This window comes from Sphaerodactylus townsendi, linkage group LG05, assembly GCF_021028975.2.
Source record: "Sphaerodactylus townsendi isolate TG3544 linkage group LG05, MPM_Stown_v2.3, whole genome shotgun sequence".
In the NCBI taxonomy this organism is placed as follows: Eukaryota; Metazoa; Chordata; class Lepidosauria; order Squamata; family Sphaerodactylidae; genus Sphaerodactylus; species Sphaerodactylus townsendi.
This window is the reverse complement of record NC_059429.1, coordinates 110,136,070-110,154,488: the sequence shown is the minus strand read 5'-3', so window position 1 is coordinate 110,154,488 and position 18,419 is coordinate 110,136,070. Positions and strand designations below refer to the sequence as shown.

Below are 18,419 nucleotides of genomic sequence, written 5' to 3'. Positions count from 1 at the left end.
ACAAGGGCAAATGGCAGGCTGTGCATTATTATCTCACAAAGAACTGAGCCATGCATACTTCAGATAGGCACCCAGACCAGTTAAGTGCAATAAAGATGGTCCATGAAAACAGTTAATACAAAAAGAACTGTTCCACAGTCTGACTAAAGGTAAAGTTGCCTGTGAGTCACACACGACTTGTGGTGACCCCCATGTGGGGGTGGAGGGAGTCAAGGCAAAACCCAGTCAGAAGTGGTTTGCCATTGCCTTCCTCCACACAGCAACCTTGGTCTTGCTGGAAGGTCTCCCATTCAAATACTAAGAATACCTAACCGTGCTAAGCTTTGGACCTCTGACAAGAGCAGACTATACCCCTTTCAACAAAAAGAACGAAGTAGAATTGTAACTTCATTTGCCACGAATGATGCTACAATTCTACTCGGTTCTTCTTGTTGAAAGGGGTATAGTGGGGGGGCTACACAGAATGTTCACTATTTAGCCGCCTGCTGTAAAAACGAAGATACAGAACTGTTGGTCACAGATGAAAAAGCCACAGTTCTTGTGGGAGATACGTTGGGCAGTGAAGCTATCTGTCCTGAAGGACGCCTGGGAGACTTCATTGTCTGGACCTGTGAAAGTGGGGAAGGATGAATAGTGCCGGTGCCCAGATGTGAAGTCGGTCCTCAAAACCTATGCCAAATATCTCTCCGCCATCACATTATACCCATAAGTACCCCAGTGGATAAGCAATCCTGCAGCTGCCGCCTTGAAACACCCTCCGTCATCGTCAATGTTCTTGCTATGCTACCAGGGATATATAGTTGAAGTCCAGAGGTGGTTCATATCATTACTGCTCTATGTTCATGAGGGCTTATTGTTGCAGATAGGATATAAGATTTATTAATAATTAATATAATGTATCGCTTGCATCTCATCAGTATAATTTATGCAATATTGGTCCGCCTCAAGACTTCACCTACCAGCCAGCCTGGAGTCTAATAACCCTTTTTACGTTTCTGTTTGTATTTTGGGACCTTGATGCCCTCCCTCTCTCCCTCTCTCTCTTTGCAAGGAAGCCCTTGGATTGGGTTTGCATTGCAATGTGTACCAAGCGCGTTAGTTCGAAGACAGGGGAGCCTTTGGGGTGAAAGACGTTTAGGATTGCGGATTCCCATCTAACTCTTCCCCGGGGCAGGAAAACCGGGACGAAGCTCGCCCCGCTTGCCGAGGGGTCTTGGGGGTCTTCCCCAGCCGCTTGGTGGGGGCTGGCGGGGAGGGGTCCATGCTGCCCTCAACGCTGCGCTCCTTTCTGCAGGTGTCCCGGAGCCCCTCACTCACCTGGGCCGGTTGGAAGGCGCGGAGGGGCAGCTACGGAGCCAGGAGGCAGGTGGGCAGGCGGCTGCCCCGTCGTGCTGGTTCAGGTAAAGCCGGGAGCCTGGGAGGGGGCGGCGGGGAGGCTGCTGCGCCCGGCGGCGACGGTGCTCCAGCAGCTGCTCGGCACTGAGAGGACCGCGAGCCGCGTCTGTCGCCTTTAAGCCGGATCGCGTGGGGAGAGGCTGGGGGGGAAAGGGGCCGACCCCTCCCCTGCGAGGTTGGAGCGAGTGGGGCTGCCCCATGGAGAGCTGGTCGCCGGCGCTTCCCCAAACCCCACCCACCTTCAGCTGCTGGATGGGTGGGACCAGGAGATCTGGGGACTTGTCTGGGGTGGGTCTGGGTGGGTTGGGCAAGGCGCTCGGGAGGTGAGGGGATGGAGAGCTCCAAGTCCCCAGCTGTAAAAGGATGCGGTTGATATTTGAGCTGAGATGAAATCAGGCTGCCAGTGTATTCATCACAACCTGTATGCCAGATGCATAAAAAAAGCACACGTGCCCTGCGATAATTATTCCGGAGTAACTACCTCCTTGCTTCCCTACTCACAATCAGTACTGTGAATTATTGCTGCAGCCCTTCCAGGCCAAGCTTGGGAGTCTTGAAAGTTCGGCTGCGTAGGATTGTGGGGGTTTTATGTGCCGTTATAGAATCATAGAATGATAGAGTTGGAAGAGACCACAAGGACCATCAAGTCCAATCCCCTGCCATGCAGGAACACACAATCAAAGTGTTCCTGACAGGTGAAGATCCAGCCTCTGTTTAAAAACCTCCAAGAAGGAGACTCCACCACACTCCAAGACAGCATATTCCACTGTCCAACAGCCCTTGCTGTCAGGAAGCCTTTACTTCCACATGTTTAGGTGGAATCTCTTCCTTCATCTTGAATCTATCACTCCTTGTCCTGGTCGCTGGAGCAGCGGAAAACAGTTTGCTCCCTCTTCAATATGACATCCCTTCAAAAATTTAAACAAGGCTATCATGTCACCCCTTAATCTTCTCTTCCCCAAGTTGCTTCTGATACATGGCAACCCCATGAATCAATGTCTTCCCAAACCTCCTAGTGTTAACAGCCTTCCTCTGGTCTTGCACTGAGCCTTGGCTTCCTCAGGTGATCAATCCATCTCATGTTGGGCTTTTGTCTTTTCCTACTGCCTTCAACCTTTCCTAGCATTATTGTCTTTTCTAGTGAGTTTTGTCTTCTCATAATGTAATCAGAGTACTGTTGCCTCAGTTTAGCTATTTTAGCTTCTGGGGAAAGTTCAGTCTTGATATGACCTACAACCCACTTATTTGTCTTTTTAATGGTCCACAGTATCTGTAAATCTCTCCTCCAACCCCACATTCGAAAAGAATCAAGTTTCTTCCTGTCAGCTTCCTTCGTTGCTCAACTTTTCATGAACCACACAACACAAGCTGATTTTCTTCTGAAATTCTCCCATATACTCTGGAAATCAAAGTCAAATTGCAATTGCCTCTTCCTTTCCTGTATTCAATTTGAACATTGGGCATTTTTGTTCCATATATGATAGCAGTCTTTATTGTAAAATTTTGAACATCACTTTACTTCTGTGAGAAATTAATGTGATGGTCTGATAGTTGCTGCAATCCTTGACGTCTCCTTTTTTGAGAAATGGGGTGTAAATGGACTGTTTCCAGCATGGAGGTGAAAGACCCAGCAGGGGGCAGGCAAGTGGTCCACTAGATAGGGCTGTAAGGTTAGAGACTCCTTTGTCCTTTTGTGTCACCTCTTGTCTATCCTTATTCTAATTTCCTCCTTCTTATTGGAAGTTCCTCTTTCCCTCCTCCTTTAGCTAGCAAGACAGCTACAGGCTATCTCTGTCTCTCAGTTTTCCTATCTGAAATGTAGTTCCCTAACAAACATTTAACTTTTTCTTTAATCAATGAGTTTGCTGCTTCTATGTATATCTAGCACCCTGCCAAAAGATATAAAAATGATGGACAGTAGGCCAGGCATTGTTGAAAGGACAGCTTGAAAAATCATAAGTGCAATAGTATCAAGAAGAGAAACCTTAAGAATCAATCAACTCATTTCCTCTCAACTGGTTTTGATTGTTAAAGGATGTATGAGCAACCTGAGACTCATATAAAATCTTCCCAAAATCTCACTGGTTCCTAGGTTTTGCAGAAAGTTTTACACTATACATTATTTTTGTTTAGTGGCAGATTGGCCTCCCAACTATTTCCTTTCAGCATACATTTGCCTGTCCAAAGTTCTGCTTCACCAAACAAGAAGACACATGCACACACACACACACACCCTCAAAACACCTATTCTCAAGGTAATTCTTCAGGGAACTGTGACCCCTGAGCCAACTGAGGCTCAATACAGGACTAAATATGGCTCTTTCAAAGAAGAAGATGAAAAATATTTACATTGAGGCATATTAGAGGCATGAGTAGGATGCAAGGATAGGGAGTGGGATGAAGATATTTTCATTAGGCCACAAGTCTTCTTAGAGATGTATTGTGGAAGGCTTCACTAGGGTGTTGTGAGTTTTCCAGGTTGTATGGCCATGTTCCAGTAGCATTTTGTCCTGACGTTTCGCCTGCATCAGACCCTTTGCCTGCAACACCCTTCTTAGAGATGCTTTACAGAAAGGGAAACAATAGAGGTGAAAGTGGCCAATAGTCCCAAGTCGAACTGTGCACCAATTTACATCATTGCACCCAAACAATTCAGGGTGCTCCTGTGTATATTTGTTACTTTTATGAGATCTAGTGCGTGCCTTTCACTTTACTTTGAGCTAGTCACACCTCAAATGGACTGGGTTCAGAGGAAGGCAACAAAGTTCACTGAAGTTCTGGAGAACAAGTTCTATGATAAAAAGGATCTGGGTATGTTTAACCTGGAGAAGACTTGCACTACCTGAAGGGTGCAGCTACCTGAAGGGTGGCCTTGTGGAAGAGGGGAACAACTTGTTTGGTTCTGCTCCAGAAGGCAAGTCCATATCTAATGGTCTAAACAGTCAGGAGAAAGGTTTTATAGCAGAACATGAACAACCTTCAATCAGGAATACTCTGGAGGATTTCCTGCATTGAGCAAGAGGTTGGAACAGGTGGCCTATAAGGGCCTTATAGACTAGGACCATATGAAGTACCCAGGGATGCAACTGACTGCAGGCAGCTTCCACTAGGCTTTCAGCCCCTGGATGCTGCTGCAGCAGTCCCCAAATCTGCACCATGATGTTCATGGTTCAAGTTCCTTTCCCCTATGGGGATTCCTGGGGGCAGGAAGATTTTGCAGCTTTCCTCCTACCTGTGCAATTGGGGTACCTGATAGGAGGAGACAAGGCTACATCACCTTCACGGGGTGCCGGGCTCCCCTGCCCCCATCTGGATTGGGCTGTCCAGGCCTTATACAGAAATGAAAACAAGCTCAAAACATTGCATTATAATAGCTGTTTTAGATTGAGGAAACATCATAGACTGAGGATGGGAAATGAATTAAATTCCTCCCATGTCCAGTGTTATAGCCCAAGTCTGTATCAGGGCCCCCCCCCCCCCCCCCCGCGGCTATTTTTATGGTCCTGTATTCCAGTCATGTAGTTTGGCTCTTCTTTCATCACCATAGTTCCTAATGAACCTTCTATCCATTTGACATATTTGCTCCAACAAAGGACATCTAGTTCACATTTGACCTCTGCTTCCACCAGCTAAATCAAGATAAGCAGAAGTAATTGTGTAAGTGTAAAGAGAATCTAGCCCATGATCTGCTGAAATTCATGTGATTCCTATAAATGTAAACAAGAGCAATTTCAGCATTGGCGATACTCTAAGAGCACTTGATCGGCTGACACATGAACTAGAGTTTAGTAGCATGATGTTGCTTAATGTAGAAATGTGCTTAATTGCATGGAATTTCTTTGCCAGGTCAGAATCAGACTTCCACCTGATTTGTCTTAAGATCTTCATGTTTATGCAAGTGCAGAAGAGGAGGTGGCAAAGAAGACTGTGTTCAAGCAGAAACATCAATCATGAAATGTGTCCATCAAACCCTATCTTTACGTAATTGAAAAATAATTTGCACCTTCTTGGCCTTCTGTTCACATTTCTAAAGGACAAGGGAGGGAGTTTGTTTTTCTTCCTTATTCCCTTCTCGGTACGTGTTTGGAAACATCTTTTAATAGTGAAGGTACGGGGGAGAGAATGCAAAAGCATCTGAAAAAAGTACATCAGAAAGAAAACTGTGAAGATGGTATGTTCAGCTATTAGAACTCAGGGCTGTAGCTCTGATTTTTTAAGAAACGTTCCAAACATTATGAGATATGACAAATTAGCCATTCTGGCTTTGATTAACCTTTTACCATTATGAACAGTAGGAGAAATGTGCAAATATTTGTTCTTGGTCACAAATGAGAAGGCAGTTAATTATTTCTGTGAAGTCATAGGAAATGCAAAGGTTGTGAACTCAGTCAGATTTGACATTTAAAAAACCTATCGGTGTCAAAATGAAAGACAAATGCACAAGAATTATAAACCAGGAAGTCCAGAATTTGAGTGTAGATTTGCTGGGGCTACCCTCTGTATCTATTTATAAGACAACATCCCTCACTGAACTCTACTTCTGAGTAAACATTGTAGTACATGTGGCAGGTAGGGCTGCTAAGAGCTTTCATGGAATCTCCAGACAAAGATTCCCCTATAGAGACTCTCTTCATTCAAAAGAACACATATAAAATACTTGATTAGAAATATCCTCCAACAGTACTTCGCCTGGTTCCTGGAAAGACCCGGGGCAACCTGGGGGCTCAGAAATTTGTACTCCTAGTCCTCAACACTTCATCAGCCCTGCCATAGCAGTCTGCTAAGTGACATCTTTGGCTCTTGTCCTCCAATTGGAAATAATAATGGCAATTCCACCCAAGTTCCACCCAAACGCTTACTGATTAGTTCCCCACCCTGGGACATGGACAATATATACCCACTAAACATTCCCTTCTCACTGGACACAGTGTATTACAGACTTCTCTCTGTGATACACCTCTGAAGATGCCAGACACAGATGCAGGTGAAACGTTAGGAACAAGATCTACCAGACCACGGCCACACAGCCCGGAAAACCTACAACAGCCTGCCTTACAGTGTTTTTGTGCGGATTACTAAGCTAATATATGCAAATTCTTTGAATGTGGAAAAATGCATGTGCTATATATTATGCATAACTTTTCTGTTCAAATCAGTGGGGTTTAAAGGGGATTAGTTTGAGCCTAATTATGCTCAGATAGTCATGTGTTTCTTGTTTTGTTTCTTTGCATTGCTTTTCAAAGCTCTTTGAATTCAGGCTGGGGATTCGTGGCTGAAATAGAAGACTTTAGAAATAGTGCAGAGACATAAAAGCTGCAGACATGACAAAGTCATGATGTGACACAATATTCAAAGCTTTGTATGGATTCAGTAGAATAATAAATGTCAAAAGGCATGAATAATTCCTTGTAATCCTAAAGATGTACCATGTGCCAGAGATCGCAGAATTGGTCTGTTGAGCTCCCCTAAGCAATTCCCCATTGACTTTGCCAAATGTAAATTCAAACCAGATGATGGAGTTTGGGTGGTCCCCTCAAGCTTTAGCACATGGAACGCCTTCAATGATGCAGCATCCAAACAGTTCAGACAAAACAAACCATTAGACTGCTTACAGCCATTTGTTTGTTTGTTTGATTGATTGGACATGTGATCGGGTAGTTGTTGCATACTGGTTAAAGCCAGCTGTCAAGCCTGTGGGGACTTTGGAATTTTGAGGATGAGAAGGGACTGTCCCACAAAATGGCTGCCAGGGACAAGGGCACTGCCTTTCACAAAATGGCAGCATGAGGTCTGGAGCCAGCCAAAAACGTTTCTTAGCCAAGCATCCTTCTATATCAGGGGTCTGCAGCGTGCGGCTCTTTCAGCCTGATACTGTGGCTCCGCATGGCCCGGAGGTCGGAGGGTAGCGTGAGCACGTCCTTCCAGCCCTCCAGAGTAGTGCTGGAAGGAAAGGTGAGTGGAGGGGCCGAGCCGGAGGCGGCTCCGTGCATGAGGGCGCCACTTTTCGCATCCCCTCCACTCACCTCTCCTTCCAGCGCTCCTCTGGAGGGCTGGAGGGACACGCCCACGCTGCCCTCCAACCCCTGGAGGTCGGAGGATAGCATGGACGTGTCCCTCCAGAGCAGCCACCATCTCCCTTCTGCCCCACGGAGCAGGTGGCTGCCTGTTCCGTCGGGCAGAGGGGGTTTCCCTGCCCGGCGCCTTCGCCTCCCAGCACTGGAAAGAAAGGTGAGTGGAGGGGTCGAACCGGAGGTGGCTCACTACGGAGCCACCTCTCCAGCTCAGTAGATTTTCGGGGCTGTGGAAAACGGGTCCAAATGGCTCTTTGGGTGGTAAAGGTTGCTGACCCCTGTTCTATATGGAGGCAGCTGTTTTGAAAAGGGTGAGGCTGGTTGACACAAAGGTGGTGCTTTCTGGCTTCTTCTGAATTACCAGATTCAATGAAGTGGAGGAAAGCTAGAACTGGCTCTTTGCTTTGAGGAAGAGAAGCTTTGGAAAGAAGAGAAAGAGATGGACATCCATAAACACGACCCTTTGGGGATCAGTGGATGTGACCGTTAGAAATAAAAATCACTGCCGGCAAAGGATGGACTCAGACACAGTTTTAAAGGATTTGAAAGAGATGTTATGGAGTCATGAACTTGGATCCTTTGAATCTACTCTGCTAATGATTGATCCTTCCTCAGCACAAAACCCCTTGAGTCTGCTCAACAGACTTCTTCTGCCAAAGTAAGACTTTACTATCAGGATGGATTCACGAATCAAAACCATCACTTCTCGTATAGTTTGCTCCACAATAGCCCTAGTCTAACAAGTCCTGCAGGTTCTTGAAGCAGGACCTGCTGAAATAGGAGCCCACCTCACAAGGTGGTGGAGAAAGTATAAGGCGGAGAACAATACAATGTGTGCATCCTGAGAACTTTGCAGGAAAGGTAATTATATAATATGATAGATGAATAGCATCACAGTTTTCTGCAAAAGCTTCAAACAATAAGTTGAGTGTTCACAGTCTTATATTTATTGATTGAGAAAATGTATATATCAGCTCTTCGGAGTCTTCCTTGAGGCAATTCACAAAGTGAGATCAAGACAATAAAATCATAAAATAAAATCATCAATGTTAAAGCAAGCCATTAAAAACAGGTTTAGATCACCTAAAATGATATCCATGCAACATTCCTCAGGCTGTAAAACAATCTATTTTAAAAGGTGGAACCTTTCAAATAACATGTATTGTCGAAGGCTTTCACGGCCGGAATCACTGGGATGTTGTGTGGTTTCCGGGCTGTATGGCCGTGTTCTAGAAGCATTTTCTCCTGACGTTTCACCTGCATCTGCGCCCACAGATACAGGCAAAATGTCAGGAGAAAATGCTTCTAGAACATGGGCATACAGCCCGGAAACTACACAACACCCCAGTTTAATGTATTGTCGAAGGCTTTCACGGCCGGAATCACTTGGGTGCTGTGTGGTTTCCGGGCTGTATGGCCGTGTTCTAGCAGCATTCTCTCCTGATGTTTCGCCTGCATCTGTGGCTGGCATCTTCAGAGGATCTGATGTTGGGAAAGTAAGTGGAGTATATATCTGTTGGAGTGTCCAGGGTGGGTGGAGAAACCTTTAATTCAGAGTAAACAAAGAAGGCAAAATCCAGGTCAATAGTTGAGGGCATCTGAATAGAAGTATGAGTAACAATGAAGACTATAGCCTGGGCGTAACACTGGAGATAGCAAGGTCACTGGTGGGAGCATCTGAATAGAAGTATTCGCAACCTTCGGTCCTTGTTTCTTTTGTCTACATGGTCATCCTGGTGTTTGTGTGGAGCTGGTTAGACACTGTTCTTGGACTTCTAGTATTTTCTGCAACACTGGCAGCTGCAAGTTCTTGTTCTATTTTCATAAGTTTCTTCCTTCCTGTTAAAATTCAGTCCATGTGCTTATGGGATTTTACAATTGCTTCTCTGTGTAGTCTGGACGTGAGTGGCTTTCAGAGTGGTCCACAGAATTTCCGTTTTTTCAAATAATATTCTATGTCCAGGTTGGTTTATCATGTGTTCTGCTATTGCTGATTTTTCTGGCTGAAATAGTCTGCAGTGCCTTTCGTGTTCTTTGATACGTGTCTGTGCGCTGCGTTTGGTGGTTCCTATGTAGACTTGTCCACAGCTGCATGAAGATGCCAGCCACAGATGCAGGCGAAACGTCAGGAGAGAATGCTGCTAGAACACGGCCATACAGCCCGGAAACCACACAGCACCCACCCCAGTTTAAAATAAAAATTATGCTTCTGTTAAAACCCTATCATTTCTCCACAGCCAAAAGCAAATAAAATAGCCCCAAATTATCCAGGGTTCTATTGGCCACTTTCCATTTGGATCAGGTTCTGATCAATCCCTTTATCATATAAACAGATTGAAGCTAGGTAGGATTTGTTTTTTATGAATAGTTACTCCAAGAAAATGTATTTGCCTAGTTCCCCTACAAACATAAAGGCTCCCTTCAGATTAGTGCTTTGATTGTGTGTTCCTGCATGGTAGGAGGTTGGACTTGATGGCCCTTGTGGTCACTTCCAACTCTATGGCCCCTTCCGCACATGCAGAATAATGCACTTTCAATCCCCTTTCACAATTGTTTGCAAGTGGATTTTGCTGTTCTGCACAGTAAAATCCAGCTGCAAGTTGCATTGAAAGTGGATTGAAAGTGCATTAGTGCTGAAGGGGCCTATGATTCTACTATCCTAAACAGGACGTCATCTGCTGTCTTGGTGCTACAGAGCAAATTTCAAACCATTTTCTAAAAAGCTTAAGAAGCCTGTGATGATGCCAAAATGGCTGGTAAACAATAGCAATTTTTTTTCAGAAGTGCTGTTAACAGTTCAAACAGCACACTGGAGCAGTTCAGCAGCACAAGGAAGAACTGAAAATGGAAGAGAGATCAGTTTTTATAAAAAGTGGCAGAGCCCCGCAATACTGACAGGCTAGGCTGCAAACGGCTTTGTCTGAACAGGTCAAAAAAATTCAGTAGCAGCCAGGAGCCAAATGGGTTGTGTCTGTACTGACACAGACACAGACACAAAAAATCATTTAGCAACCCAATCTGATTATAAGGACAGTTTGAAAGGCGACAAAAAGAGCACAAGCAAAGACTCTCTCCAGTGCCAGATTAACCTAGTAGCAAACTCGTACTCAATCTAGAAAATGTGACTTTTAAATCGTAGTTTTCTCACTTTTGACATTTAAAACTGATATTTGTGTCTGAGTAGTAGTATTGAACTGAATTACTTTATTATGCAAACAAATAATTTATGCTTTAATATTTATGTGTGTTGTTAAACATTTATTGCTCGCTTAGAACATATGCTGCAGGCCCGGCACTAGCTTAATCTGACCCCTAACTCTCTTCATCGTGGCACAATAAAAACCCTGTGGAAAATAATAGCACACAGAAGGGGAAGCCTTATAGCTAGACTTGCCATCTGTGGTAATCCTGCAAAGCTCTCAGTTAATTTCACTTAAACAGCAGGGATTAAAGCTTCCATTCATTATGTGTCTGTCCCTTTGGCTGTAGCTGTCTTAATTGTTTTTAGTATATGATGAGTGCACTGAACAAAGAAGCATCTTCGAAATCCACCTTTGTCTCCTCCGGATGGGTATCAGAAATTCTTTTAAGGCGAAATTCCCTATAACAGAGTTTTACACCTCTTAGGGTCAAACTACATTGTCACAATCTGTAACATGTAGCGTCTCAGTTCCATATCCATATGTGTGTGTGTGTGTGTGTGTCTTCATGCACACATATCCTTGTTTATATATATATATTTAAAAACCCTATACAGGAAACAGGATTTTAGCCTGTCTCTCTGTCCTGCTAGCCATCTCCTATGCAGGCAGTTTCGTAGCATTTTTAAAATTTTATTTGTTTAAATAATTTACATGCCACCTTTCTTCACATAGGTCGAGGAGGCTTACAAAAATGAAAATCCTTAAAACAGATACAATTCCACAAAAAAAATATAAACAACAAAAGACACAACTATGCAAACCTCCCTATACAAACAGCTCTCTTTAAACATTTAGCCTTGCACAGCTTCCAGAATGGTACCAAGTGAAAGAAAGCCTTCCTCATTGAAACTGAATCCTGACAAGATGTTGGCTGGGAAGGCTGTGATCTTGGAGGACATTGTGCTTCCCACTTTTGATGGGTTCGGCTGATTTGCTAACTCCGTTGTGATCCTAAGGGCTATACTCAATCCGGCGTTAATTCTAGAAAAGCAAGTTAATGGAACTGCAAAAAATGCATTCTTCAGTTTTATTTAGCCCAGAAAATGGACCTTGAGTCAGCTGATCTGGCCACATGGACCTATTCTACAGTTATGTTGAAGCTAGACTATTTTAGTGTACTCTACACAGGTTTGCCCTTAAAGTCAACTTGAAAACTCCAGTTACTACAGAATGTAGAGTCTAGTTACTATCAAGTAACTCCAGTTACTACAGAATGTGGAGTCTAGTTACTATCAAGAATGTGGAGCCTAGTTACTATCAAGTACTAGTTGGAACAGGTATGTCACATGTCAATCTGCAATCACTCCTTTGGCTGTCAGTCAGTTATCAGGTTCAATTCAAGGTTCTGGTTATCATCTAAAAAGCTTTTAATGACCTTGAACTCAGATACATGCAGGACTGGGTCTCCTGTTATATTCTGCCATGAAAGCTTCACCCATCTGACCTAAACCTTCTAAAGGTGCCACCTTGTATATGGGTAAAATGGGCAATGGCCCATTCATACACATTATCTGTGGTTGCTTTCACCTTGTGAAGTGGCCTACCTGAAGAACTCAGAAGGCCTCCGCACTTCTATTATTTCAAAGAATATGCAAAACAGAAATGTTCAGGAAGGCATTTGTATAAATGGATAAGAAGTAATGTATACTGCAATTTTCTTAGCAACTTACCTTGCCTGTCTTTTAACTAACAAGACACCCAAACTCTTAACAGATTCTTCCCAAAGCAGTTTGGAGGAGCCTGAGAATACACCTGAAAAGGTGCAGTCATGAAAAAGCATTATCACTTAATATGTGAGAACTGGGGCACAGAAAAATATTTCAGACAGAATATTTTCATTGGCGGGTTGGAATTTTAGAGATGAAAGAGACCAAAGAGGAATTTAAATGGACTTGTTTTTCTGTGTCGATTAATCATACCAAACTCTTGTCTCCAAATACCTCCAGTGGGTATGACGGAAACTGTAACAAAGCACAATAAGGGTTTTTTTGTGAGAGGTTTGTCATAATTTGTCTCCATGCCCAAAAATGCTAAGCTTAGTCTGAGGAAAATTGTACCTTCAAGAGGCTTGTTCTGTTCCCCAAGTGAACTAATAACAGGTGCCTTGTGCTTAGCCAGAACAGAATGTAAGACCAATAGACAAATGAGCAACAGTTCAAAAAAGGGTTTAATTGTATTGAAAGTTGGACTCTAACTCCTCCCATGAAGTCTGACCAATAAGTAATACTTCCGTTGCTGGAAACAATTGGAGACTGAAACTACCTGAAGAGCTTGCAGGCACTGATTCTTTCTTGATTGCTTCTAAGAAAGCCATGATAAAAGGCAGAAATTAGATCAGCGTAAGTACCCTGGGTAAAGCAAATCAGCTGGTGTGGCCCCATGCTGCTTCCAATGGCGCATTCCCCCTCCCCTTTGGACAGGACCATAAGACTGCAAAAACAACAGGAAGGATATTGAACCAGAATGCGTGGCTCTATAGTCAACAATGGATTTGTTGCATCACCAATGGAATTAGTCTAGTTTCCTGTCTAAGCCATTACTAAAGCACCCCTAATGGATGCTGCCTGCCCAACATTTTTCTGTAGGCTTGCCAACTGTTCACCTGGCTTCTTTAGCTGTACTTTTAGCAGCAGCTCCATGCACAGACATTAGAAGGTGATAATGCTGTCTATGTCATGTGAGTGGGCCAATTTCTTTGTGCTAGTTGTCAAAGTTGCAAGGATTTTGGGGGGTAAATTTCCAAGGTTGAAGATTGTACAGGCTTCCTTATCAGCATATACTACTGCTGTGCATCTATTTTAGGAAGGGTGGTTGTTACTGTTTTTTTAAAACATACTTTCTTATAGTTTTCAGTCCAGTGGCTTATTCCCTTTATGATGATGACTTTTCTTGCTGAATATCTGAAATTTAAAAGGACAGCTTTGAGGCTTTTTCAGCTTACAATAAACTCAAGATACATCTACTTCATATGATGTGTCTCTTCCTGAACAGCGCCACTTCTGTTGGCAGGTGGGTAATGCTTGACTGCTTCCCAAACATATAAAGGAACGTACAACACATTTGAGATTATATCCCCTCATCCCTTTTGTGCTAGCTTCCTATCATCTGCTATAAATAGATCACAAACTGCTGCATGCACACATGCAAACTTTTTTGTTTGCTTCTCATTTAGATCCAATCCAGAGCAAGTAGACCCTCTCCGAGATGGAGTGTGCAGATACCTTCAACTTCCATGTGAATGGACTGTGTTGATGCTCCATGCAAAAGTTGCTCAGAAATCATACGGCAATGAAAAAAGGTAGGAAATCACCTGAACCAGAGCACCACAGAGACCTCTGCAGTATAAAGACGAGATTGCATGTATACATGCACATGTTTGTGTGTCCTATAAGTGTAGTTCTTTTTGGTTACCCAGGCATTCCCAGCTCTTCTCCACTTCCTTACTCTGACCCACAAACTAATTTTCTAACGTCTGCTTTGTCCGAAAAGCACGTCGGAGGCATGGGAAGCAGAGAACATTCCAGTTCTACTGGAGTGTTAGGATGTTTCAAGTGAACAAAGGATTCTCAATAACTGCAAAAAATAATCAGATCTAGTATGATCTGAACCTCCTCCATAATCAACCAGCCAAAAATGTGGCCCCTACCATCATTCTATGCAACACTTCCCCTCCCACTTTCCTGCGTGCTACATTGAACATGAAGAGCAGTGTTTCTTATTTGGCAAATGCTCTCCCAGCAAGAAAGAAGAGCTTCCCCAGAGACCTGCCTCTGGGATACCCTTTCCTTGTCCGCATGTAGGAACACCTGCCTGGTGAGAAGCAAAAGCTGCTTTTGACCCCAGCTAATCTGGCTCCTCAATGACTTTCCTGTGAGCAGTTCCAGACAGGGTCACTGTGTTAGTCTATTTAAGCATAAATAGTCTGGTAGCACCTTAAAGACCTTAAAAAGAGTCAGCATGGTGTAGTGGCTAAGACTCTAATAGTGGACTCTAATCTGGAGACTTAGGTTTGTTTCCCCCACTCCGACACATGAAGCCTGCTGGTGACCTTGGTCTAGTCACAGTTCTCTCAGAACTCTCTCAGCCCCACCAGCCTCACAAAGTGGCTGTTCTGGGAAGAGAAAGGAAAGGCATTTGTAAGCTGCTTTGAGACTCCTTGCAGTTGAGAAAAGTGGGGGATAAATGCAAAACTCTTCATCTTCTTTTCTAACAAAATGCTATTCCCACATAAGCTTCCATGGACTACTTCAGAAAGTATGAGCAAATCTTCTATTTGTGTACATTTTATGTAGGTGGTTATAAGGGGGGCAATAAATGAAGCATGTACAGAGTGAGATATGTAGAATTCAGATCTAATCAAGAAAAATATAGAGACAGTTTAGTAACTATACTTGGCTAGTTAATACCAGTAATCGTGTGTGTGTGTGTGTGTGTGTGTGTGTGTGTGTGTGTGTGTGTGTGTGTGTCACAAACTTTGATACAGCCAGATGTTCACAGGGGATGACAATTATAATGGGGTCTACCACAGCCCAGAACCCTCCTTTCCCCTTCCTTCCACTTTTTCCCAAGTGGGGAAACCTCTTTAAATGATTAAAAAGGGAGTGATGCAAACTGATTTATTTATACCCTGCCCTTGCCCCAATGAAGACCCAAACCTGCTTATATCAGTCTCTTCTCTGCCTCTATATCCTCACAACAATCCTGTGAGGTAAGTGAAACTGAGAGGTTATGACTGACACAACATCCCCTAGTCAACTTCTGTGGCAGAGTGGAGATTTTAACCTGGGTTTCCCACATTCTTGTCTAACCACTACACTGCATGGCACTGGCTCTCTAGCTTCGTCATTTTGAAAATGGAACTTAGTTTTATCCACCTCCCTGCATTGGCTGCAGATGGAGGATCCAAATGAACACTCCACCTATGGCTACCCACAATTCCTCCCACCAAAATAAAATGAGGCTGTCCTTTAATCCATCTCGTAGTCACAAAGTGTACTAGAAATATTGAAATTAAAATCCTGAATTCTGGTTCATTCTAAAGTCAGAAGCAGTGTTAATCCTGTTAATGAATCACAATTCAGAAGTTTTGTGGTGGAGTCTCCCTTTTCTTCTTTTGCTGAGAACTGTGACAAGAATTTTGTCAGAAGCAGCATTCTGGTAGCCTGAAATAATCATTAAGCTGCCAAAATGGCTTCTGGTCAAGGCAGTAGTGGTATTGACACCAGTCAACTCTCTCTCTCTCTCTCTCTCTCTCTCTCTCTCTCTCTCTCTCTCTCTGTGCAAGCAAAGCTCTTAACCAATTTCACATAACCATCTATTTCCACAAGTGGACATGATAGGAAGCATTTTGAGCTAATCTTACTGTGACACAAAGTGTACTAGAAAATGGAAATGCTGTGGATTTGGCAGGACAAAAAGAACTAGCCCGAAACATTCCAGTTAAAGCTTAAATAAGCCACTGAACTGCTTCTTTTCCTGTGTATGCTGGATCGAGGACCTTATATCATAACAACTGTGCTGAAAAATACTATTATTGCAGAGGGCCATAAAACCACCCATTCTGATGTTTTGATTACTAACATTTTACGTGGTGTTAGTACAGCATGAATCTCAGCCATTCACGTGAGTTTAAAGATGGTGGAAACCCAAATAAAACACAGGAAAACATGTTTCCAAACCTCTGGACCTCTGTTTATTTGTGTTGGTCTATGGATCTCGCTGTGAATGTAAACTCTGTGCTCAACCTGTTGGAACTTCCACATTCCTGACTGAAAAAATCACCGTGACAAGTTCTCCTTCTGCTCTAGCAGGAAAGAAACACAACCTTATTTCCCTATATAATCGCAACCATCTTCCACCGGCCAAGGTTGGTCTACTCAACTTACTGAGACTCTGATAGATGTGGCTGTTTCATACAGACTTCTGGAGCCTGTGGGGAGGGGGCATCAAAGAGGTGGCAAGTCTTAATCATGGGTGATGGTGGTTGCAAGAAGAAACACTGAAGGAACTCCTTCAGCATTATGGTACGAATGTCACTGTTGATAGTGAAATGCCTGCTATCTGCCCCTTTAAATTATTCCAAGGATTGACTGAGCGAAGAGTGAGATGAAAGAAGAAATTAGGATATGGCTCCACAACATTGACATTATGTGATTAGAGACCAGTTGAAAGATAGTACAAATTGGGAGTGCTGGCCTTAAACTAAGTTCAAAGTTCAGCCTCAAACTTAGTTTGGATGATATGACAAACTGTGGTTTGCTATATTGACCTTCTGAGTCTGCAAAGTAGCAACTTGTTGCAGGTCCATATACCTGTGGCAATTAGGAAAACAGGCCCTGCACTGTATGCCTTCTCTGTTTGAGATTGGAATGGTAGAGCATTCATGATAGTAGTCCCTGTGCTCTGAAGTGCTCAGCCCAAGGAAGTAACTAAATGCTCTTCTTTATCCCTTCCTAAGAGATGTTTACCTTTTTTATTTTAACTTGTGTTTAGCTGATTTCTGTGTTTATTAGTTTCCTTTTTGCCTTACTGTCCAATTAGTACTACTATTTACTTTCTGTTTCAGTTCAACCATATTTTTATTTTTGCAACAGCCTAGAAAAGTGGGTCGAAGTATATTAATCAATAGATAATGGCTAAGTCACATCTTGAAAGCTATGCAGGGTTGGCAGTGGCTAGTGTTTGGCTGGGTGACCTCCACAGAATACCAAGGTCATGGTGTATAGCCAGGCAATGGCAAACTACCTTTGAATATCTCATGCCTTGAAAGCCCTAAGGGATCACCAGGGCCCGTTCCGCACTGCCAGCTTGCGGGGGTGCAGCGGCATAGTTTATGCCACTGCACCCCCATGGGACCGTTCTGTGCCGCTCCCAAACAGGCTGTGCCGCTCCCAAACGCTGCTTACCTCCCATCTCCTTCTGTCGTGTTGTGGAGGCCAGGGGACGCCCCCCCCCCCCGGCCAGAGCGAAGACCCTGGAGTCAGAGGCCAGGAGGCATGTCTCCTGGCCTCCACAATGCGACAGAAGGAGACCGGAGGTAAGCTGTGCTTGGGGAGGGTCGGGGGAGAAACGCCGTTTGACTCCGGGTGTTACTCGCGATAGCATCGTATCGAAAGCTTAAAGCAGCAAAAAACTCACTCTCTGAGTTTAGGTTTAAAAGCACAAGCCAAGGAACCAAGCTTACCACCTCGTCAGCAGCGATTTGGCAGCAGCGTCTGTGCGAAGGGTCCCCGCTAAAACGGTGTTTTACCGGCTTGACGGCTTTTGGTCCGTGCAGAAAGGGCCCAGGAGTCAGTTTTGACTTGACAGCACATTCCACCACTGAGCATGGATATGAACATTTACTCACAGCTCTAGGCTGCTTTTCAACAAAATGTTATAATAATAACTGAACAATAGTTATACTTGAAATTAGAAGTTGAAATCTGGAGGAGGGCTATAAGGGGGACATGGGGGAACCACTAACATGGTTCCATATTTTATTTATTTATTTATTTTCTAAACTGATGACTTGCCCTGTATGGAGGTCTCAGGGTAGCTTACAAAATTTCAGGCTACAATAAAAACAACATTAAATAATTCCACATCTTCTAAAACAATAATTAAAACATCGTAATACACTTCCAGAGTATTACTCATCCACATACTCTCCCTCACCCCAGACAAGCACCTCCAGAGGGGGCATCCAGGGAGTCAAATGTCGAAGGCCTTGGTGAAAGGAAAGTCTTTGCCAGATGCCAAAACCCATAAA

General features: G+C 43.7%; 2 protein-coding genes across 2 annotated transcripts in view; one reads left to right on the top strand and one right to left on the bottom strand.

The window, feature by feature from the left end:
• The window catches only part of MATN4 (matrilin 4), a 48,022-nt gene extending 46,416 nt beyond the window's left edge, over window positions 1–1,606 (bottom strand). The window contains exon 1 of the mRNA XM_048498215.1: window positions 1,318–1,606. The gene's annotated coding sequence lies outside the window, so the exon portion shown is untranslated. The remainder of the gene's footprint in view (window positions 1–1,317) is intronic.
• Window positions 1–18,419, top strand: part of RBPJL (recombination signal binding protein for immunoglobulin kappa J region like) — a 59,083-nt gene that overhangs the window by 16,455 nt on the left and 24,209 nt on the right. Inside the window, exons 2-3 of the mRNA XM_048497893.1 lie at window positions 1,175–1,400; window positions 13,842–13,967. Of these exons, the coding sequence (XP_048353850.1) occupies window positions 1,175–1,400; window positions 13,842–13,967 (352 nt within the window). The remainder of the gene's footprint in view (window positions 1–1,174; window positions 1,401–13,841; window positions 13,968–18,419) is intronic.